The sequence below is a fragment of the Anguilla anguilla genome, chromosome 4 (assembly GCF_013347855.1).
Source record: "Anguilla anguilla isolate fAngAng1 chromosome 4, fAngAng1.pri, whole genome shotgun sequence".
Lineage (NCBI taxonomy): Eukaryota > Metazoa > Chordata > Actinopteri > Anguilliformes > Anguillidae > Anguilla > Anguilla anguilla.
Window position 1 is genome coordinate 42,490,685 of NC_049204.1, and position 24,101 is coordinate 42,514,785.

At 40.3% G+C, this 24,101-nt stretch overlaps 2 protein-coding genes across 9 annotated transcripts in view; one reads left to right on the plus strand and one right to left on the minus strand.

Moving 5' to 3' along the window:
- The window catches only part of cip2a (cellular inhibitor of PP2A), a 34,366-nt gene extending 16,855 nt beyond the window's left edge, over nt 1-17,511 (plus strand). For all 8 annotated transcript variants that reach the window (XM_035414787.1, XM_035414790.1, XM_035414791.1 and 5 more), the window contains 10 exons: nt 1,331-1,430; nt 2,053-2,171; nt 4,839-5,007; nt 5,168-5,242; nt 5,540-5,650; nt 14,292-14,488; nt 15,221-15,334; nt 15,735-15,817; nt 16,007-16,146; nt 16,927-17,511. In XM_035414787.1, the coding sequence (XP_035270678.1) occupies nt 1,331-1,430; nt 2,053-2,171; nt 4,839-5,007; nt 5,168-5,242; nt 5,540-5,650; nt 14,292-14,488; nt 15,221-15,334; nt 15,735-15,817; nt 16,007-16,146; nt 16,927-17,076 (1,258 nt within the window). In that variant the 3' untranslated portion in view covers nt 17,077-17,511. The remainder of the gene's footprint in view (nt 1-1,330; nt 1,431-2,052; nt 2,172-4,838; nt 5,008-5,167; nt 5,243-5,539; nt 5,651-14,291; nt 14,489-15,220; nt 15,335-15,734; nt 15,818-16,006; nt 16,147-16,926) is intronic.
- A 212-nt stretch (nt 17,512-17,723) lies between these two features.
- LOC118225819 (CD276 antigen-like) overlaps nt 17,724-24,101 on the minus strand; it is a 74,580-nt gene continuing 68,202 nt past the window's right edge. The window contains exon 5 of the mRNA XM_035414795.1: nt 17,724-18,807. Coding sequence (XP_035270686.1) covers nt 18,689-18,807 — 119 coding nt within the window. The 3' untranslated portion in view covers nt 17,724-18,688. The remainder of the gene's footprint in view (nt 18,808-24,101) is intronic.

The following is a 24,101-nucleotide window of genomic DNA, read 5'->3' on the forward strand; positions in this document are numbered from 1 at the left end:
GAGCTACACCTGAGACAGGTATTCCAGGTGAGATGCACATAAAATACATGCCCTCTAGGTGAGATGCATATGGGAGACAGGTACTGCAGGTAAGACACAGGCAGCTGAGAGTTGGGAACATTCGTTATGTTTATGTCACACATGATGTAAGAATTTTATTTTCCCAGAAAATTGCCACCCTGCAACTTTGCTAGCAAAATTGAACTTACAGGTGCCACTTGCATTGGCCTAATAGCATCATTGAGTTTACAGTAGGGCTGTCACTTTTTCCCCAAAATGACATTCGAATGAATTCCAATTAAGATGGAATTCGTTCTAATAAATTCAAATCTTTATGTAATCTGATACTCTAGCGGAACGGATGCGAATAATACCCTAAATGAACATGCCTTGGCTCCCTCTCCTTTTGCAATCTCATCCCATTTCACAATCGCAAACAAACATTCATTAACAATTTATTTATTCAGTAGGTGAGAGTATAAGCTATCTAACAATGTATAACATGTCTAATTTTGCTTTTGGAATAGCGTTTTATATCTCAGCATAACCAAAAGTTTTCTCATCATCGCATTCACTTACGCATTCACTCTATGGTAGCAGTGAAAGGCACTGCACGTGACGAAACGTTGTAAACGATTTTTCGTAAATTCTTGGAAAATACTATTATTATTGAGGACTTGTGAGCATAGCTAAGCCATATGTTTGCTGATGGACTTACTGACATCATTTGACATCTGGATGAGAAACACCTACAGGTTGTTGGACAGAAAAACAAGTCTGTCAACTTGATCTGAATGTAGTGCGGCTCGCTTTTTATTTACAATATTGCCGGCAGACAACACTTTTTCGGATCGCACAGTTCCAGGCACGTGCATGTATTTGTGAGAGAGCGAGCAGTGAGAGCCGAGCGTATCGGACGCAAAATACTTCTTCTGAGAACATCGCTTCTGAGGTGCGCTGATGTTGTAATTGTTCTCATGGACTCGCTCGGCTAGCTCTGAGTAGGCTCGCTAGATTCCGCCATCTTGAATGAATGAAACATCCGCCGTTGGTTGTGCATGGCAGCGGAATGCCACTTTTCAGAAGACAAGGCTCATTACATCAATCCACGACATGAGAAAAAATAGAACCAGGCAGTTACATTAATTGCATTCCCCAATTTAGAATTTGAATGCATTATTACAGTTCAAACTTTTCATATTTCACCAGATTCGAACAAGAATTAGAATTTTGAATAAAAAGTGACAGCGCTAGGTTACAGGCTTCCTGATTTGCAGTATTCAGTGTTATCACAGGTAAAATCATAGCTGTTAATTACTATGACCCAAAGCCAGGTGGGTGCAGAGGTGATCCTGAAAGTACTGCAGCTGATGAGCCGGTTAAAACAGCTGGTCCGGGACATGGAGACCAGCTTCTACAGGATTTTGCAGGTATGGCTCGTTTTAACCGCAAGGTGATGGTTTATGTCAGGATCCATAGGCAGCCAGTGTAGAGTTTTTAAGTTTATGGTCTGAAACTGAACAGCTAGCACCCTTCTTCATAGTCATTGCTCCGATGTTTACGTTAAAGAGTGGGTAGTCCCCACTTGTGCAGGGGTGGGGATATTAAATTAGTAGGTAAAAGGATGGTTGGTTGACTCAAGCAAAGTCAGTTTTCTATGTTGAAAACCTCGTTGTTTAGCTTTGGTAATTTCAAGAGAGAAATTGCTTAAAATCTCTGCTATACCTAAAATCTCTCATCAAATAAATTCCCAAATCTCACGATATTACAGTACCACAGCTGAGTCTACAACCCTTGAAAAACATTGAAATGTGTGAATTTCTTGATATGTCCACTTAAAAACAAACGTCCAAAACATATGGGTTTGTTAAACCTGAACATGTTTGTTGGTTTCCATGGCTTGATATAGAAAGCTTTTGAGTTTAATATGAAAAGCTTTTGAGTTTTTATGCTGAATTACTGTTGGAACCCTGCCATGGCTCAATGGCTGGTCAAATTTGGGGTTCAGTGGCTTTTTTTTAATTGGCTGGGCCTTCTCTCTCACCCCTCCAGGACCAGCGGATGGTGACACCCCTGTCCCTGGCCCTGGCATCAGACCACAGGGAACATGTGCAAACTGCACTGCGGATCCTACTGGAAGCTGCACCCCTCCCTGATTTCCCTGCCGTCATGTAACTGTCCCTGCCGCCATGGAATGCTCTCCCGCTGCCCCGTCTCTCCTCCTTGCTTAATTTTCCTCTGTCATTTCCCCCTGTCATTGGATAAATGTGGTTCCATTTTAGCACATTCCCCTCCCTTGCTCTCTTTGGATCCAAATTCAGCCAGTCTCTGCTCTTGCACCCTCCCCAAATTTCCCTTGCAGTGGTGTTAAAAGGTATTTTCCCTCTTCCCGATTTCCTCTATTATTGCCTATTTTTCACACTGTATGGTTGCAGATTTTTAGACATAATATAATATTAGACCAAAGTAAGGGAACCAAAGTAAACACAAAGCACATTCTTAAAATTGTTTCATTTATTTAATGATAAAAGTTATCAAACACCCATGTGAAAAAATAATTGCCCCCTCAAACGTAACAAGTGGTTGCACCACCTATAGCAGCGATAACTGCAAACCAACACTTCCTGTAGTTTGATGTCAGTCTTTCACATTGCTGTGGAGTAATTTTAGCCCACTCTTTGCAGAACTGCTTTAATTTGTAGATTTTTGAGCATACTTGTTTCAGGTCCTGCCACAGAATCTCTGTTGGGTTCAATTCAGGACTTTGACTAGGCCACTCCAAAACTTTAATTTAGTTTTTTCATCCAGTGAGATGTGAACTTGCTTTTGTGTTTTGGATCATTGTCTTGTTGCATAACCCAATTATGCTTCAGCTTTGGTTCCTAGACTGATAACCGGACATTCTCCTTAAATATTTTCTGGTACAGAACTGAATTCATGGCTCCTACAATAATGGAAAGTCGTTCAGCTCCCGAGACAGCAAAGCATCCCTGCACCATCGGACTACCACCACAATGTTTTGCTGTTGGTCGTACTGTGAAATGCTGTATTTGCTTTATGCTTGACAAAAAGTTCCGCTTTTGACTCATTTGTCCATAGAACATTATCCCAAATGGCTTGGAAATCATCCAGGGGCTTTTTTGCAAATATGAGAGGAGAACTGATGTTTTTCTTTTTTTAGCAGTGGTTTACTCCTTGATACTCTCGCATGAATCCCATTTTTGCCTTGTCTCTTTCTTACTGTAAAGTCATGAACACTGGCCTTAGCATAGGCTAGAGAGGCTTTGATGTTTTTTGAATGTTCTTCTGGCAGGTTTTTTGACTTCCTGGACGAGTGGTCGTTGTGCCCTTGGAGAAATTGGCCCCTCCTGGGAAGATTCAACACTGTTCCGAGTGTTCTCCATTTGGAGTTAATGGCTCTTACTGTAGTTTGGTGGACTCCCTGAGCCTTAAAAATGGCTTTGCAAACCTTTCCAGGCTGACATATTTCAACAGCTTTCTTCTCATCTATTTTGGAATTTCCTTTGATTGTGGCATAGTGTGCTTATAGAAACGTTGTGGTGACTTCTTTAATCTGATGGTACGGTTCAATATGAGTAGCTTTAGATTCAAAAGGGCTGGCTGCAATCAAGCCTGACCATGTTCAATTAGCTGAATCTAATTATCATTTTGGTTAATTGGTTGATTGAGAAGCTAAAGCTGGAAGTATACTCCGTACGAAGAAAGAACATCAGGATTGAGAACCACCGGCGAACATGTCCACGAGCATTGTTGTCGGTATACTCAGTGAGAACACAGCACCGTTTAAAGTCACTCCAAGCCGCTGGGGCGCGAATAATTACGAGGCAGCTATTAACCGGGGCTGGAATCTCGCCCAGACCTCCGTCTTGCGGCTACGCCATGGATGTATAAAGAGAAGGGCTACGCGAGATCACAACACAAAACAAAAAGTTTAAAGTGTTTAAAGTGGCTTTAGTTTATCTAGCTATGCTAAAGAAGAAAAAAAGGCGAAGGAGATGGTACGTTCGCCCTCAAATCAGAGTAGGACGGAGAATGGAGAGTTTTGTCTGTACATTCGGCAAATGCGGAGTTTAGACGAGGGGGTCCACTTTCTCTTATTTCCGAATGTGTGCTAGCGGTTTTGATAACTTGCTGAAACAGGTAGCACCATTCATCAAACATGCGGGAACTCACAGAATTCCCATCTCTACAGAAGAGAGATTGGCATTGACTCTCCGTACATTAGCATGTGAAGTCTGCCCTCTGAACTCTCAACCGTGACGTAACCAACCATGTGATATTTGGACCAATAGCTGAGAGGGGGAGGTCAGAGAACAAGGAAGACATTTTCTAAAAGTTCTCCCTGGAGGCTGTCGCACACTGCACCGTGAGAACACACAACACCGCGTCTTTTTGTTCTTCAGTTCTCATTGCGTCTTTTTGCTCAAAAAGTTCTACTTCTTACAAAGTATACTGCCTACTTAAGGGGGCAATTACGTTGTCACATGGGTGATTCGGATGTTTAATGACTTCATTAAATAAATGAAATGATAATTTTAAAAATGTATTTTGTGTTTACTCAGTTGACCTTTGTCTAATATTGTATTTGTGTCAAATCTAAATAGTACATTTTGTCTACATTTTGTCAAATACTTTTTCCCGACACTGTACTTCCCCCTCCCCCTTTTTTCAACTTTTGCGTCTTTATTGCTTTGTCTCCAAAACATAAATTGGTGCCAAAACAAGATTATGATTATGAAATATCCCTGCTCTGCCTCTCCTTTTTCTTGCTCTTTTTCCCTCTATTTGGCTCTTTCAACTTTATCACTTTTTCTCAGCCTGGGAGAATGTATTGCCGCCAACAACGCATACCGACATCGGGAGATGGAGCTGTCCATGCAGTCCCCACCCAATTTAGGGAGGAGCTTAGCCCCCCTGACTGCTCACCCTCCCACCTCCTCACAGAGCATACACAACCTCATCGAGAAGCTTCAGAGCAGCATGGAGGTGTGTTTTAGCTGAAGGCACAGAGGAAGGATGTATGTATTTTTTTTTGTGCGTGCATGTGTGTTTTTGTTTTGGGTGGGGGGGGTGGGTTGTTACAGAATGTAACAGGTAAAGGTAAAGAATGTGTGTATATGGAAGTTAACACTGAATGACGTTTTAGTTACAGGAACAGGTGAAGGACGTGCGAGTGTCTGAGATCATGGATGTGTACGAGCAGAAGATCTGTGCCCTGGCGGTATCTACCTGTCTCATGCTTAGTACTGCTTCACTGGTGTTTTACAGTGTACACTCACTGCTTCACTGCTGTCCTACAGTGTACACTCACTGCTTCACTGGTGTTTTACATTGCAGACTCACTGCATCACTGCTGTCCTACAGTGTACACTCACTGCTTCACTGCTGTTTTACAGTGCACGCTCACTGCATCACTGCTGTCCTACCGTACACACTCTCTGCTGGAGTGTGCTCTCACTCAGTCAATGCCTCTGTTAGTGTATGCATACCGACCACTCTGCACTTCTCTCTGTCTTAGTCTAAGGAGGGCCGTCTGCAGGACCTGCTGGAGGCCAAAGCTCTGGCGCTGTCTCAGGCTGACCGACTCATTGCCCAGTACCGCTGCCAGAGAGCACAGGCTGAGGCCGAGGTGAGGAATTGCATTCACACACGTGTACACACACACTTACACCTTCACATAAACATACACATGCACACCGACACATAAATACACACGCAAACATGTATATACATGCACATCAACACATGTACACACAGGCATGTACATGTATGCACATTCACTAATAAGTTCTTTGCAGCCTGAATGGATAAGATGGTAGCCTTAAAACTCTTGGGTCTGACAGTCAACACTGACACTTGATTAACAATAAATTAAGTGTCTACTTGGGCACGTTTACTGCTTGAGCCACTTAAGAAAAATACTAATCACAGTTTGGGCACCACAGCCAGGAACACTATCCACCCAAAATTAACAATTGATTAAAGGTTTACTATGTAGGATTTAGTGGCCCTTGTAGACTCTGTTTGTAAACCCGACCCACACCTCCGTTGAGGACACACCCTTGAGCGCTACAAGCAAAATGTCAAGCGAAGAGGTGCAGTAATCAAAGATATTGAAAATAGCATTTTTAGCAACATGAATCATTCCATATAGATGGTAACAGTAATTAGACAGTGTTATAACGATTTTTACACTGAGTGCACACGTTAGCGTGTGGGAATGTTGTACGGTAGCTACTTCGTAGTGCCGGTGCAGCTATTTTGTGTTTTTCTTCGTTTGGTGTTTAGCTATTCTAAGCCCTGTTTCATGAAGCACGATAACTGAGTTAGCTGGATAACTGCACTGTGTAAAACTGGGAACCCCCCCAAATCTGGAACATGGATAGAAAAAAAGCTGTTCTGGGTGTTACTCCATTCAATTATCTCGCTACCTCTGTAATCCTGCTTCCTGAAATACCCCCCTGGTCATTTAGTTAAAATTAGGATGTAAAAACAGAATCGCATGTGGAATATGTAACATTGGCAGGCCATAGGTCTATTATAGCTAGCTTATATACTTGTAAAGTGAATGATTTTTTATTAAGTTATTTGTAGCCTTTTCAAAGTTGTTAGCTTTGTAAGTGATGTTAGCTACACATTAACATACATGCGGTATCAAATTCATGTCCCTTGATTGAAATAATAAATGCTAGTGAATTATCAAGCTAGCTCAGTTGCTATTATAAACAGTGACAGTAGTTCCCAAAGGGAGTGGGGGGAGCCATCTAGATACAAGAACAGAATGCAGTACGAAAACTACCAAACCTTGGCATCTAGCTGCATAAGGTAACTAGCTCAAATGAATGTTACTTACAGTGGTCACTGGTTTCAGATGACGCTTCTGCCGCAAGATATTTTCCCGGCAGCGGCAAATTTGCATATATTTTCTTTAGCCGCGTTTCCACCGCAGGAACTATACCCCGGAACTAGGAACCTTTTGAGGAACTCAGTGCGTTTCCACCGCAGGAACTAGGGTCTAAATTTAGTTCTGGGGGCTTTGTTTTACCCCCCAAAACGTTCCTGCTCGGGGGGTAGTACTTTCCGAAAGTACAGGAACCTTTTGGGAGGAGCTTGCAGCGCTGAACATTTCTGATTGGTCGAGTACTCGTAGCATTTGTGTTGTATTTATTTTCCGACATTACCCGCCATGTTTGAAAATATGCAGCGGCAAACCAATTTATTTTCATAATAACTTCAAATCAAACTTGTATGTTATGCGGCGCAGTAGCCTACTTTTGGTTATAGCCTGTCAACGTCTTGGAATTATAACGTGTGCTCTTCTGTTCTTTTCTTGCTTTAGTATTCGTTTTATAAAATGGTAAGCATTCGTGCTGGGACAGCATATTACGTAGGCTACCAAAACATTCAAACGGATTAATTCGGTTGCTGAATATTTTCTTCCGGATTTTCTTTGTTAGCCCGTTGTAATTGACTCAAAACGTTTGATACAGTTATGTGAGGTATGCGGTAGTTCTGCATAATTAACATTGGTGATACAGTACAAGCAAACTGGAAATCACCTTCCGCACTTTTTATCCGGGTAAAATAACAGGTTAATTCTAGTAATCTTCCCTTTAGCTTTTTCAGACTGCCGTAATTTTACTCAATTTTACGTGCCATTTTTCAATTCCACGAAAAGACCAGGCAGACTATGGACTCATTTATGGTTCATGGTTCGCATCTGGAGGGCACACTTCGCTGCTCGGCTAGCAGTAACTTCGAAGGAAAGCAAACGGTGGCTGTACCACTACTAATTTACATTTTCACGCAAGTCCGAGTTTTTGTTCTATTCTTGTCATTTTGCGATTAGCCTATATGGAATTGACGACGAGAAAGTAATAAAACAGCAAATTGTTTACAACGTGTGCATGTTTTCTGCTGTTAATGAATGTGTTTGAAAGGATATATGAAAATCAATAAATACAAAAGTAACCATATATAGTCATTGTTGGTAACCCCTCCGGGCTGTCCCGGTTATTAGAAAATAATGTAGGCTACTTCGGTGGTAGTATGGGGTTACAGAAGAAATCATATGACAGATGGACCGACGACAACGTCAGTGGGCTAATTTGCCTAATCTTCGCGGTACTTTAGACCCCGGTGGAAACGCAGACAACCATTGGCTGAAGGAACCTTTTAGTTCCTGGTAAAGTAGTTCCTGGGACTGAAAGTTCCGGGTAATTTTGGTGGAAACGCGGCTTTTGTATTTCTACAGGAACTACTTTTGTTTGCAAAACCACCACCAGGTGGCAAATGTGAGCACTCAAAACTGTGACACTCACGAGCAAATTAGAACAGTGTTCTCGCCGCTCTTATTTTAATGGGAAATGAGTGGAAAAGATAATACATTTTAAAGATAAGCTGAAAATGGGGACATGCTTGTTACCCATTACATTTTTGTGTGTATTTGAGTGACATTTACGTCTATAAACGGTTATTCAACGAACTTCGTGGTCAGACTGTGAAACTTAATAATAGTCAGATAATTTTGAGCACAGTCTAAAGTCATCCATGTTAGTTTCACTTAGGATATAGGGTAGAGTTTGTGTAAATGTAACGCATCATAAATGTAACACGGTAAATAACTTTTTGTTCACTGCTGCTAGTTGTCATTTGAGAATTGTATATGCACAATTCAGTCCTGTACCAAATGATTAATGGAAAAGAAACAGCATTTATCACACATTTATTATAAGCACACACCAAATTGGTCTGTTTTGGCTATTTGGTTTTGTGTTAATTGTTTTAAATTAGAATGTATTCAAGGCAAATTTCCCGTAGTCGTTTCTCTCCTGCCAGCGTCTAGTTCCTCGTTTACTGAATAGGAGAATGGACAATTATTGAAATTACTGAATCATTTAAATAAACCAATATTGTTTAACATTTGAGTATTTGCTCACGATTAAAGGGGAAATGAAGGAAGCAAGTGTAGATAATGTCAGTTCATTAACACTGTCTCTACCTCGGCATTCCCGTGATTTGTTTTGTCTGATGTTTTTTTTTTTTTTCTTGAGAGAGAGAACGGCGAAGATGTGTGCAGACCACCATTATAAATTCCATTATGTGCAGCAGTTTCTGAAACCATGGTTGTTGTGGTCTAGAAGTCTTGGGAAAATGTATTGTCAATTTATCCTCGGTAGCACTGCATCCTACAGTAGCTTAAAGTGTGGATGTAAATGGTAAATGGACTGCATTTATATAGCGCTTTTATCCAAAGCGCTTTAAAATTGATGCCTCTCATTCACCAGAGAAGTTAGGGGTGAGGTGTCTAGGGACACTTCGACACGCCCAGGGCGGGGATCGAACCGGCAACCCTCTGACTGCCAGACAACCGCTCTTACCTCCTGAGCTATGTCGCCCACAAACATTATCAGTGGAATATAGTTTATTCCACTGATAATGTTTGATGTTGGATCGTTCAGACACATTCGCACATCCGCATTCCCTATCAACACACAGAGCTCTGCAACAGATACATTGATCATCTGAGCGTGTGTTGTGCCAAGTTGTGGAATTGCAAGGTGGACCAACTGGAATGTAGCCTAGCAATTTCATTGGAGCAAATTTCATCCCACTATCTGTGGTCTGGTGTTGCTGTTTCAATATCATTGAAATCATTTTTCCTCAAATATATTGGCTTGTGCAAATTTATCGTCAGTTTATCCTCGGTAGCATCCTACAGTAGCCTACAGTGTGAATATAGTTTATTCCACTGATAATGTTTGATGTTTGATCGTTCAGTTGCTAAATAGCCTGCCAGAGGAGAGACAGACACATTTGCACATCCGCATTCCGCATCAACACCTGGCTATTGTCAGGAAATGGGGGTGTGAAGACAAGCCAAACTTCAGTAAACTGCCCTCAAATTTAAAGTCATCCTGTCAGACTTGGCTTATATTATTGAGTTTGTTTAACACCCATACGTTCACCCAACTCCTTAAAAAATGAAAACGTTTTAATTAGTAGGCTAGCTGGCAAGTATTAACGATCACAAACAAGTATTAACTATGAAGTCTCCGTTTTCACTGTAGCCTGCCTTGTTCCTGATATAGCCTTGCAGCGCGATTGCTGTGGTCATAGCCTTTGAGTTAGATTTCTGTAACAAAGTGTGTTGTGCCAATACGCGCCTGTCCTAATATCCAAGCTCTGCCACTGGGCAGTGGTTAAAGAAAACATGTTTTCACGTGTGGAGTGATTTTAAAAGGATAATACCTGCCTTATCGCCTATATAACAAAAACGCTATATTTCAGAAATACAACTATTGTAATTGATCCAGCTGTCTACTTTATTTCAAGAAAATAGTTTTGCAACATTGACTATTGTTTTATAATATGCATGAACTTGTTGTGGGAAGTAACCTAAGTAATAAAAACACAGCCTTTTAAATGTTTAACAAACACATATTTATGTAAAAACCTATAGAAACATTTTTTATGTTCTATTTGCTCGAAGATTTGTAAGAAAGCAAGTTAAATCTCTATTCATCCGGCAGGTTCCTTCTGTTTCGCAAATGAGTAATTAGAGGCGTGAATCGGACAGTCTGTCATCAAAGAAATTGATGAAGAGTTACATTAGGCCATCTATCGGTCATGGTCATTACGTAGGCTTAAGATCATGTCTGCAGTGTAAAGCATTTTAGTTTTACAAATGGGTGTTTTTTATTTTTATTTTTTAATTACGGTGAAAAGGAGACGCGTATTTTCGTTCCCCAGTTCCCAACCAGCTGCCAGTGTGAGATGATGCATACCCCTAGGGAGGTCAAACTGATTTTTCAGAAAACAGAGTTTGACAGTTTATTTTTAATCCATAATAGCATAAATGCTACAGTATAATCAAATAATAATATATAAATCGCTGACTTTTCAGAACATAAGAAAATAGTTGTTTCCTTTAATACGATGTTAAAAAATTAGCTGCTTCCCTTGGCAAGTAATAACTATCATTGGAGAGAAAGGATCTGTGTGGTTTTTGGCCAATCGTTTTCTGTTTCAGGAACAGAAATTAAAAAGCAAGAAATTAATGGGTGTTCGATATTCATTTTATAACTTAAATCGAAAAACGAGAATCAATTGGTTATTTGTGTTTCTGACCGATATTAAACATACAATTACATAAACTGAACTAGCTCTCGATTTTAAAGTTTATGGTATTATGTTCGGTTTTTATTATAACAAAAAGGTTCGATTTTTTTATAATTACCCAGTTGACTTCAGTTCGCATTAAATCGTATTAAAGAAAACAGCTGTTATCATTTTCTGATAAGTTAGGTATTTATATGTTGCTATTTGAGTAGCATTTATGAACTTGTGAAATATAAACGGTTTGTTTGCTGAAAAATCGCCAAAATGGATTTGATGTCCCTGTTAGGGTCTTACGAGTTTTAAATGTTGCGAACTGTTGCAATAATTTAAAAAAAAAAGAGTTAGCAGATCCATAAAAATATTTGAATGCCTTCTATGCTGATACCAGCACAATATCAGCTGGTATTAGGGCTTTATTTTTCCCAAGTTTCCCAGGTTATTTTAAAATCACAGAGCTAAACTCATTTTAAGATTGTGAATCACCCCAAAATGCAACGCGGTGTGACGTCAAGTACAATGCAGGATAGTGGAAGCTGTCCTTATGAGGAAATATTACGCTCTGCTGCCCTCTACTGTCAGAACCCCATAACCATTTCCTTCTGGCTGGCAGAACTGCTGCCGTGGCAGCAAATGCATCATCTGAAACCAGTGACCACTGTACAGGCCAACTCAAAGTCACTTTTCAACCTTTTGGGGAACTTTGTTAACGCCATTGAAGAAAAGTAATTCAAGGTTGACTCTAGTTTTTGAACGAGCCCTGTCAGATTGTCTTTTTGCTTCACTGTATCTAGGCTTCTTAGCATCTGCCACTGCAGTAAACTAGCAACAAACACTTAGCCTGTAGTTTGGGATCAGATTCCAACTATGTAACCACGTCCACCCTTCCCCACACAGAAAAGAGCACCACACCCAGAAACGTCCCGAATACATTTTAGAATAACTAATACAGGTAAAAGGTATGCGAATTCAGCAAAACTAAGTAAGGACATAGATTGCCAGTGCACCGTAGATATGCCTTAGCATGGCATGGTTATTTTAGAATATTTTCAAGTAAAAAATCTTGCATAGTCTGCCTCGTTAGTACGGGTGTAAAGTGCAGCCATGCCAAAATAGTTTTCAACTGCAGTTCACAAGTACAATAATGTCACGTTTTTAGTTGTGAAAGATGTTTCAGCCGTCCGATCAGCTTTCATTATTTTTTTGTGCAAGAGTCATGCCAAGAGTCTTCAGCTGTGCTGAATTACTTTTGATTTGAGACTGCACTTCAGTTTCAGTTGTCTGAGCTCAGTTTTTTTTTTTTTTAACTCAAAAACAAGTCTTTATCAAATAAAAGCCTGGTTTTGAACACACCTATTTTTTCCTGTAATTTTAGAAGGGATTAACTTAAATTTGAGCACAAAAATAATTGTGCCAGAACTGCTGAGCCACAGGTAAGACTAGTTTAATGATCAAAAGATGGTATTTCTTGGAACAGTTTGCTATTTAAGCTTTTCAACTGCCAGTCAAACTGGTAGTACTGCAGATGTATTTCAGACCCACGCATACTTCTACCTGTACTCCACTAAAGACACGCAAACAGGTTGTGTTTCCCTGCAGATGCATCCTTTAGAACAGCAACAAAAAATTGCAATAAATGAATGCAAATAAGTGAACCTTTCCTTAACGTTTATAAGTAAGAACACAAGCAAATACATTTATCAAAAAATTAATTGAAATTTTACTCAACTTTGTGTGTGTGTGAGGAGTACCTGGGTCAAGTCTCGTATGCAGTGGCCTTGCTAGCGGAGTCTGTGGGTTAACCATGGACAAGTTCAAGTGACAGCCAACCTATGGTTGGCTTCTGCAAAATGGTGACAATTGCACAGTCCCTATTTTTCCTGTGCGTAGCCCTCTTGTTTTTTTAAGTTTGAAGGCTCTTTTTGTTTGAACAATGTAAATCCTGGAGCAGATACATTTCAATATGTAAACATCATGATTGGTGTTGCAGTTCATTAAATATTTTATTAAATACTTCTGACCAGTACGCAGTTCTCAGTACCAGTACTTTTCACCAGCATTTGAATTTTGGCCAAAAAGCTCTTGATATTGCTGATCGGTGCACCTTTACTCAGCTACTGAACTCTTTCAATGGCCCATGCAATTGTGTCCTTGTAAGGGTAATTTCTTTTCATGTGTGAACTTGGAGCTTTGCGAGCACAGGGGTTCAATACTTTGAGTAGTTCTTTATTTTTCTATAAAAATATTTTTTAACATATACTTAATGCTACATTAAAATCATTTGAGTTTCAGTGTTTTTATGAAGATATCACACAGAACAAAATTTCAGTGTGTGATTTGTAATTCAGTAGGACACTTCAAGGGGCTCAATACATTTGCAAGGCAGTATACTGTATGTTAAGTGCTGAAGAGATCCCAGTTCTGCCAGTCTGCTCTACATCTGCAACTCTGTCAGTGTTGTAGCTGGCCTCCTGGTCACTCTGAGTTGGCCTTCTTGTCTGGACACTCAGTTTGGTAGAATGGCCTGATTTTTGTTGCGTCAGAGTTGTGCCATATTCCGTTTTCCCAAGAATGTAATTTTGAAGATCCTTGTGCAATTCCTTGGTCTTCATTACAGCGCAACTGATCTGATCTGCTGTGTAGTGAGACCTCAGGAAGTTGGTGATATTCAGCGAGCATGCAGCTGAATGGATGTTGTTAATATATTTGGTGTTCTCCTCAAGAAAAGAGAATGCTAAATCTCCCAATCTCTCAAGAAAATATAATTCACCTGGACCAATTTAATTGATAAGTATTCACCCCCTTTGTATTATCAACTTACGTGGCTTTCCAGTTTTTAATTACATATAGTCATATTGTATGGTATATTATATAATCTAAAATATATAATAAAGATAATTCTCGTGTTATCTAAACACTTTGTTTCAATTTGATATATTGGATTAGGAAAAAACTATTCATATTATTTTTTAATCTTACTTTGCAACAGCACAAAGCTAGAAATGGGGGGTGAAAACATTATGAAGGCACTGTATATGCACACGCACATGATTATATCCATACACAACACACATTCACAAGCATCTATAGAGTCAGATGCAGACACATGTACAGAAGGCCAGGTGGCAGCACGTGAGTATGGTTATTGACAGGCGCGGAAGCTGGCATCACTGCTGAAGGAGGCGGAGAGGAGGAAGGAAGAGCTGCAGGGGGAGCTAAGCACTCAGATGCTGGAGGCGGAGCGAGCCAAGGCTGACATCCAGCAGCTGCTGCAGCACAACACCCGTCTGCAGGCTGAATCCCAGGAGCACCAGAGTCTAAAGGGCTCCTACAATGAGCTTCTGCACAGGTACCCATACACCTGCATCTGCAGAGACACCCTGTACCTGCACAGGTGCACTGCGTTTTAATCTGCACAGGCACCCTGCATCTGCACAGATACCTTTCACCTGCACGGGTTCCCTATGTTTGCACCTGCATAGGCACCCTGCACATGTACAGGTACATGTACCATACAGTAGTATTACTTCGATCTGGCCCTTGAGGCCCACAGTACTGTTGGTTTCTTTTCTACCTGATGGTTATCTGATTGGTTCATGCCACTGATTGGCCTGAAAGTTAACTCACATGGTCTCAAATTTAAATCAGTTCTGATTAGAGGGGACAAATTAAAACCAGCAGTACTACTGGCCTTGAGTATATCTACCCTATAGCTTCATCTGTACAAGTACCCTGCTCCTGCACCTGGACAAGTACCTTACACCTCCATCTGTATGTGTACCATAAACAACCACACCTGTATCTGTACAAGTTTCCTGCCCAGGTAAGTGGAAGCTCACACCTCAAGGTAACAGATTTTGGTCCCTCATACCAGAAACCAACTGGTTTCCAAAGGGACTGCATCCCTGCTGTTCAGAGAAATGAAAACAAGTACAAAATAAACAAATTTTTTTTTTTTGACGTGGCCGTCATGTAAAGCTCTCGTAAAGGAATACAACTGGAATGTGTGTGCTTGAGCACAGGGTATCGCCACTGTGTCAGTACTCTACACCCCTCTGTGCTCTCTTTCTGTGTCCTGTAGGTATAATGAGTGTGAGAGGATGCTGAAGGAGCTGCAGGCTGCCCACATCTCCCTGAACAAACAGACCGATACTCTGAGGAAGCAGAACGAGAGTCTAAAAGTACATCAGGACAGGTGAGTCAGCAGATTATTTTGGGGGGGGGGGGGGGGGGGATGGAGTCAGGAGTCAGGACGGGTGAAACTAATGATTTGGGTGGTTAGGACAGGTGAGACTGCAGATTGGGGGGTCAGGACAGAGGAGACTCACGGCTGAGTTGGGGGGTCGGGACAGAGGAGACTCACAGCAGAGAGGGGGCGTCAGGATCGGTGAGGGTCACAGCAGAGTAGGGGGGTCAGGACAGGTCAGGGTCACAGCACAGTGGGGGGTCAGGACCGGTGAGGGTCACAGCAGAGTGGGGAGGGGTCAGGACAGAGGACACTCATGGGTAAAATAAGGCATTGTGAGATTGACAAGGAGGGGCTGTTGTCTTGATCTTTTGCGTTTGGGGTGATGACAGTTCTATCTCTCCCTCAGACTTCTTACCCAGCTGGCAGAACAGGAAGAGCAGATCAAAGGCCTGGATTCAGGCCTTCAGGAGAGAAGGGCAGAGATCTTGGGTAAACGCACATCTCACGCTGTTTGTTCAGGATACTGTTGATACATGCTTGCATGCGCACAAGAGTTTAGTATTTCTCTGTTTAGGTTTTCCCCTCTGCTTGTCTGAGGGTTAGAGTACCTGTGTGTTTGCTGAGGGCAGCAATGCTTGAGTCTGTGAGAGTGAATCTCGTCTCTTTGTGCTGGCTCAGACCTGCAGCAGGAGCTTAAACGGCAGGATGAACACTCCAGGGAGAGGGAGACGGAGAGGAAAGACATGGAGGACACCATCGACATGCTGAGGAAGGACCTCAGCAAGACTGAGCTGGCCAAGAAAGATGCCAGCATCAAGGTGAGACCTCACACCAGCAGGGCACCATCTCTACCACGCTCACACCAGCAGGGCACCATCTCTACTGCCCTCACACCAGCAGGGCACCATCTCTACCACCCTCACACCAGCAGGGCACCATCTCTACCACCCTCACACCAGCAAGGCACCATCTCTACCGCCCTCACACCAGCAGGGCACCATCTCTACCGCCCTCACACCAGCAGGGCACCATCTCTACTAAACACCAGCAGAGGACCACCTCCTCAAACTACTCTTTTGTCAGTGACAATACATTTTTGAAAATAATAATGAAAATAAACTCATCAATGGGAAATTATTTTTCATGAAGCATTTGACAGGTAATGGAGTGTTGCTAAAGTCAAGTTTGTTTATTTATTATTTATTCCTAAATTATGAAATTATATTTAATATAAGATAGTATCTTGGTAACAGGCTACCAAGTGAGTTAGAATTATAGCCGTAGTGTTTGTTGCCATTATTCTGAGCTGTAGTTATCTGGGTTGTTTAGTCCAAAACCTCTGTAATCCAGTATTGCGGGATGACTGGGTTTTTAGCTAGCAACCCCCATACCATGAAAATGATTTGCAGATTATTCATTATTTAAAAGTATTATTAATTGTACACATACTGCCTAAAAACAACCTTTGTTACTGCCCTGTGCAGCAGCTTACACGATGGGAATGAGTGAGTGAGCTGTGTTTGGGGTAATGGACCATGGCAGAGCCATTAGCCACAGACTGAACCTGGGTGTTTCCTGCCACTGTGTCTGCTTCACAGGCCTCTTCCCTGGAGCTGCAGAAGTCGCAGCTGGAGGCCAAGCTGCAGAAGAAGGAAGAGGAGCTGAGTAAACACACTCAGATGATTGCTATGATCCACAGCTTGAGCAGTGGCAAGCTGAAGAATGAAACCGTCAACCTGTCCCTGTAACACGCACACGCATACGCATGTACATATGCAGACGCATGCTCATACGATCAGCTTGTCCCAATGAGTAACCCCACAAAACATAACACACAGTCAAGCTATCCTGGTGTAGGTGCACATAGTGTTTTTGTCATGAGCAAACTTGTTTGCAAAACATTTTTAGAAATAGTTTTTACAAGCAAAAAGCTACTTTTATATAAAATTAATTAAATTATTGTAGCATCCTTTCTTTCAGCAAGATGGTTGAATAGTTAAAAATACTTGGCATTGTGAAAGCATTGCCTGTGGTGATATGCAGATTTTAAATGTTCATGATTATTATATGACAGATATTTAAAAAAAAGAATTATATATAATCTGAATTCACTTCAATATCTGTGCGCTTTATATTTTTTATTTTTGTTGTTTCCTTTAATAAATGATTTGGCTTAGAATTGATGTTTGACTGATGTGATATGTTAATCAAAACATGGATTTTGCCCTCAGTTGAAGAACACAAAGTAAAGAACAGAAAGGGAGATTTGACCGCAGCAAACGTCACCAAAAGTGAGTGGGAGTCTGTGTGCTGGATATAGCACCAAAGAGCCGATGAAAATGGTATCAAATGTGACATTTATTTGGGAATTCAAAGAACTAGATGTATAGATATTAGTTAATAGTGTAGGTAAAATGATTTGAGCCTGTTTACTGGCTGCAAATATAGCAGCCTGCTAGTGAACTGTATACTATCGGTTTAAAATATTGTTAAAATCTCAGTGAAAACAATGGCAGCACTTTCATTGTCTTGATATCTTTAAGATATGGAAATACGAAGATATGCTAAATTGGATAACTAATTGGCTATAAAAGCTAACAAATGGCTAACATTAGCTAGCTACTTTTCCTTTGTATGGAAAACTTTTACCTCAGGTTTTTCCTTTTGGTCTATGAGTATTTATTAATTACTGAGACAGCATCCAAAAGATGAACTTTTGGTCAGTGGGTGAGATATTACTAAAGAGCAGTGAGAGAAAGGACAATTTCCCATTTGTAAAATTCTGTGATATTCTGCCCCCCTTATTTACTGTTAGTGTTACTAAGTTGTTATCTACTGCAATTTATAAGTGCATTAAATTATGCATAATCATCCTGGATCGTCCTGACGCCAACAGCAGGGTATGTGATACGCTGTCAATTATGCTTTATCTTTTGGGGCTACTGGTAACAGCTGGCACAAATACAGTGCAGTTTGTAAGTATGTGAAAGGTGAAATGGGGGGACTGTATAAAAACGCTGTAATTCCTACATGGATAACTGGATATGGATCTAAATATGCTGACAATCTGCACTTTAAACAATTTAAATGTTTTTTGTAATATACAGTGCAGTTAGTATACATTTGGACAATGACACAATTTCTGTTGGTTTGGTTCAGTAGTCCAGCACATTGGTTTTAAAACGAAACAATGAAAGAGTTTAAAGGAAAAAATACGATGAACAAACCATTTCAAAAAGCAATGTTACAAACATAAAAGGCAATGCTGCAAGATACTACAGTACCATCAAACGTGTAAGGATTTTAATGATGGCCACATGATGTTTGGATCATCGTCCCCCATGTGCGCATTCCTCCCTGTCAGATGGTGTCCGAGGATTCCAGCATGTCCCTCCTCTCATCCTCCAACTCTCCTCTTCCTTCAGTCTCTCCTCCACCTGTTCTGTATCCCTGAAGCTGTATTTCAGTTGGATTGTCAGCTGTGAAGAAGGGAACATTAAAGACAGAATGCATACGTAACACCCAGAGCTCTATGGAAAAGCAATGATGTTGTTCAGCCTGTAATCTGGAGTGGCTTGCTGCCCTCATTTTTATAAGTTGGTATGAGAAAATACTGTAAGAGAATCCCCAGTACCCAATTATTCATTTACCAATCATATATACAGATATCTGCCTGGTATACAAGGCTTCATTCCAAACTAATTAACCATATGTCCAACCCAGATGAGTTAGAATTATATGCAAAAGTATTGTGACAGTGACACAATTTTTATTGTTTTGACTGTAGTCCAACACTTTGGATTTGAAATAGTGAATATTAGGTCAGTACAGCTTTAATTTGAGGGTATTTACATCCATATTGGGTGATCTGTGCAGGAATTACAGTGCTTTTTTATACGGTCCACCCATTTTAAGGGAGCAAATGTAATTGGACAAATGAACATCATTTAAAATGTGTTTTAAATTTTAATAATTTATTTTCAATGACTGCCTGAAGTCTGTGAGCCATATTCATCACCAGCTGGATATCGTCTCTGGTGATGCTTGGACAGGCCTGTACTGCAGTCATCTTCAGTTCCAGTTTGTTTCTGGCACGTTTAGCCTTCAGTCTTGTCTTCAGCAAGTCAAACTCATGTTGAGTTGGATTCATGTCGGGTGATTAACTTGGACAGTCAATAACTCTTTTTGGCCCTGAAAAACTCCTTGGTTGCCTTTAAGATCATTGTCCTGCTGCAAGGTGAAGCACTGCCCAATGAGTTCTGAGGCATTTGGTTGGATCTGAGCAGAAGTTTCTGTACACTTCAGAATTCATCCTGCATCATCAGTGAAGACAAATGAGCCAGTTTCTGTGGCAGCCATAACACTAAACCATAGCACTACCTCCACCATGTTTCACAGATGAGGGTGGGGGTGCTTTGGATCATGAGCAGTTCCTTTATTTCTCTACCCTTTTGTCTTGCCTCACACCAGCACGGCACCATCTCTACCACCCTCATCCATTACAGTGGCCTTCCAAGGTCTAGCAGGTTGTTTACAATTGCTGTGGTCACCTGTGCGTTCTTGCTTCCTAACAATGTATCAAACAGTTGATTTTGACATGCCCAGTGTTTGGCTATGTCTGATCCATTTATTCTGATTTTTCAGCCTGATGAAGCCTACTTTATTGACACTTTGTCCTTATGTTGGAAAAACTCCAGATGCTCCTAGAATCAACTATTAACCATCAACTAATGATACAGCACCACAAAGCTGGCCAATAAACAGCTCAGCAGCCAATTGTCCAATTATTTTTGCACCTCTAAAATGGTGGAATATGTATTTTAAAAAAAAGAAAGAAAGGATGCAATTCCTACATGGATCACCCAATATGGATGTAAATACCCTCTAATTAAAGCTGTGTAAGGACTGGGTGCCATTTTGGTGCAATGATGTCATGTCAGGATCACAGACACTGATCACATGGACTGGGCTGTAAAATGTGTGTTCCTGTCTCTTGTCATCCCTTCTGCTCTTTGCTGCTCAACTGAAGAGACATGCACAAGGCATTCTCTAAGGACACAGGCCTCAGTAAAGGTAAGGCCTGCCTGTACAGGATCATGTGGAGAGATGCACTTTCTCTCTTGGGTTATAGCCACGACCGGCGTTTATAACTCAAAGCAAATGTGTTAGCTATACTGCAGGTAAACTAAAGAAACGGATCCATCAAGGGATCAATTTGCTTACTAAACTTTATTCTTGCAATCGTTCTGCAACATAGCAACAAGTTTAAATGCGTGTAACCCATGTCCTTTTCTGCGACGGCAAGCAAAGTAACTTCCAGCTCCTGGACAAAGAGAACCAAGACGAGGACCGGCTTTTCTACTGACAGTGCCAATGCCCAAGTAAGAGTTCCTTTGGACAAGCCAGCACCACGTGGAACCATCTGCGTGCAAACATCCAGGCATCAACTAGCTTAGAAAACTTTTTGTTCTTTGTTTTTAAGGGATTGTATCATTGATTGTATGTAATGTTGGGTTTAGATTGTGTCTCTACCAACCTTAGCTTACAGTCCGCCTTCCTTCTAACCGAGATCTGTGCATATGATCTCTCATGCACTAACATACTCAATCGGTATATGGTCTCATATATTTAGAATTCAAAGGTACGCTGAAATTAGCTAGACGTAGCTGACTTCAGTAGCCCTTTTGTCCACGCCGTTCCCCTGAACTCCAGGCCAGCTTTTAGCAGCATGAAAGCAGCATAAAAGCTGATTCATAAGTTTGAATCCAACAGAGGAGCTTTTGTTTCCTGTCCCACGTGTGCTGGCGAACACACACATGACTAGACACATGCAGAACCGTATAGTTCTGCTTTTATTTCACTTTCTGTTTAACCTTTAATGATTTTAGTTTAGATGTTTGTGGCTTGTTTAATAAATTGTATTTTATTAAACCATCGGTCTGATTATTATTCATATAAATGCTTGAGCCTCCCACCTCAAAGAACTTATGCAAGTTCATTGGTTATTGCTTTAATTATTTAATATTGAAATTCATAATCATGATTTCATAAATTTCATGAGACTGATTAATTATAATACTCATTATACTTTTGCACCATTTTGATCATCACACAAGGTAATATATTTATACCTTGTGCATTCCGTGGTGCTTGTGAGGTTTGTTAAAACGGACATGTTTTAATTACTTATCCTCACTGTTCTACAATTCGTAGATGTGTATTTCCCTACAGCTGATAGTGGCACATTTTTTATTGATTTGAAATAAAACAATAAATATGAGGTTAAAATGCAGACTGTTAACTGTATGTATTAAATATGCTTGATTTTACCTTTACTATGTTATTTTATCATAAATTATTTCTTCATTCATATCATGGTGAGAATTTACTTTTGTGTTTGTACAATGAGAATGTGCTAGTCAGTTGTGCTACAAAATGTTACCATTATGGGGTTGGCGGCATCTCTGTAGCAGTCCTGTGGAATAGAGAGCTCAGGGTCAAATCCAGTGGTCATCTGCATGTAAGAGGTTGAATATTTCCCTGTAACTTTAAAAAGCACTGCACAAATAAAATAGAATTGTATTTAATGAATGACATAGTTAAGACTCAAAACTAGTGGGGGCAACTGCAAAAAACCTTAAACCACTTGTTGTGGTTTGGCATGAGGTCATCTGCTGCTCAGTCTCCATTTACATTTTGTGCCTTGAACTGCAAGCAAGATTTGACTGGTTTTGTTAGCATGAAAAACCTGTGATTCTCAGGATATTTTTATGGTTTAGGTTATTTTGTATTTATATTTTCTCTTCTTAGTGCTTATTATGGATATAATATGTGTGTATTTTGAATTTGCACTTTTGTTCTTGGTTAGCACAGTTGACTTGCACTAATACTTTATTGATGTTGCATCTTGCTGGTCTGGGTATGTTGTTAGCCAGGTCTTGCACTATTGCTCATATTAATCAGGTGAATACACTTCTGTTTCTCCTATATTGCAAGTCGCCCTAGATAAGAGTGTCTGCTATATTCATATAACGTAATGTTAAAGGGACAGTTCACTTTCTGTGGTTTTTTGACGTTATTTCAGTTTTAGTTAGGGTTGCAAAGGGTTGGAAAATTGCCAGTAAATTCCTGGAAACTTTCTATGGGAAGTTATGCTTGGGAATTTTTTAACTTTTGTCCAATTTTAATGTAAAATGTTAGCTTAGAATGGTGAATAAATTTTTTACGGAAAATATATATAAAAAGGTCATTCTAGACATTGCCATATTTTAGTTAATACATGGAAATTCAGAAATTAATGGAAACTGAATTCTTCTAGTCCAGTACACTCTGATCTCGTGCAGTTAATTGTCAGCATCTTGTTTAATGGCAATTCAGTAGAAATGCAACATACAGTGCATTCTCCCATCAGAAGGAATTGGGATGGCAGGTATGCCATCCCGCCAAGTTACACCTATACAGCACCAAGAGTTTGGCACTTTCCCCTTTTATTCCAGTTAATTCCAATATATTCCTGTTACAGTATATTCCCATTAAGTCCCATGGAAACTTTCCACCCCTGAATATTCCCAAAATTGGAAACACCCATTGTTTTAGTGCGTGTTTCCAATTGACTCAAACAGGTTTTATGTGAAATTAATTATATTTTTTGATATTTTGAGAAGCTTCTGAAATCTCCCGGCTTTACAATGGCAGGCAGGGGCATAGTGCACCCAAATCTTCAGAGGGGGCACAAACTCAAACTAAATGTGGAATATTTAAATCCACAATACAAACATTTTCATTTGTTTCCCCCTGTTTCATTCCTTAGAGTGACAGTATTCATCTTCTAACAGTAACATCACACTGCCTTAAACACCCTAAATATTTCAGTATATAGTATTAGCCCCAAGCTAGTAAACCACCTGGCCGAATGGACAGTAGAAGCCACCAGAAAGCTAATTTACTAACTAAATATTTTGCAAAAGGAACCAAAAGATAATAAAATGTGTTTTTTATTGTATAAATTTTATCTGAAACATTTGTGAATCCATTGTACAGATTTCTGAAACTATTTAGAGATTTTTTCAATTCGTTCTACAGATTTCTGAAGTCATTCTACAGATTTCTAAATTTGAGGCCAAAAGTTTACATACACCTAGGCTGAAGATATTCAAACTCAGTTTTTCACATCTCTGCACATTTCATGTTACCATACATTTATTTTGGCAGATCAATTAGGGCATTTACTTTGTTCGCATCAGAGGTAATATTAAAACAATCGATTGGAGACAGAGCTTTATAAGAGCTTTAATTCACTATATCAATTCCAGTGGGTCAAAAGTTTACATACACCAAGTTGACTGTCTCTTTAAACAGTCTGGAGGATTCCAGAAATTGATTTAATGACTTTAGAAGCTTCTGATTGGCCCATTGTCATAATTAGTTCATTGGGAGTTAATTGGTACCTGTGGCTGCATTTAGGGGTCTACCTTTAGAGCCACTGCCTTTTTGCCCTTGATACCATGGGAAAATCTGAGCAACTAAGCTAAGACCTCAGAAAAAAATTGTGGACCTCCACAAGTCTAGTTCCTCCTTAGGAGCAACTTCTAAACTGAAGGTACCACAAGCACCTGTACAAACAACTGTATGCAAATATAAAGATCTTGGGACCACGCAGACACTGCATCATTCAGGAAAGAGGCACAAATGAACTCCCAGGGCTGAACGAACTTTGGTCCGAAAGGTTCGATTGAACCCCAAAACAAAGGACCTGGTGAAGGAGTTGGAGGCA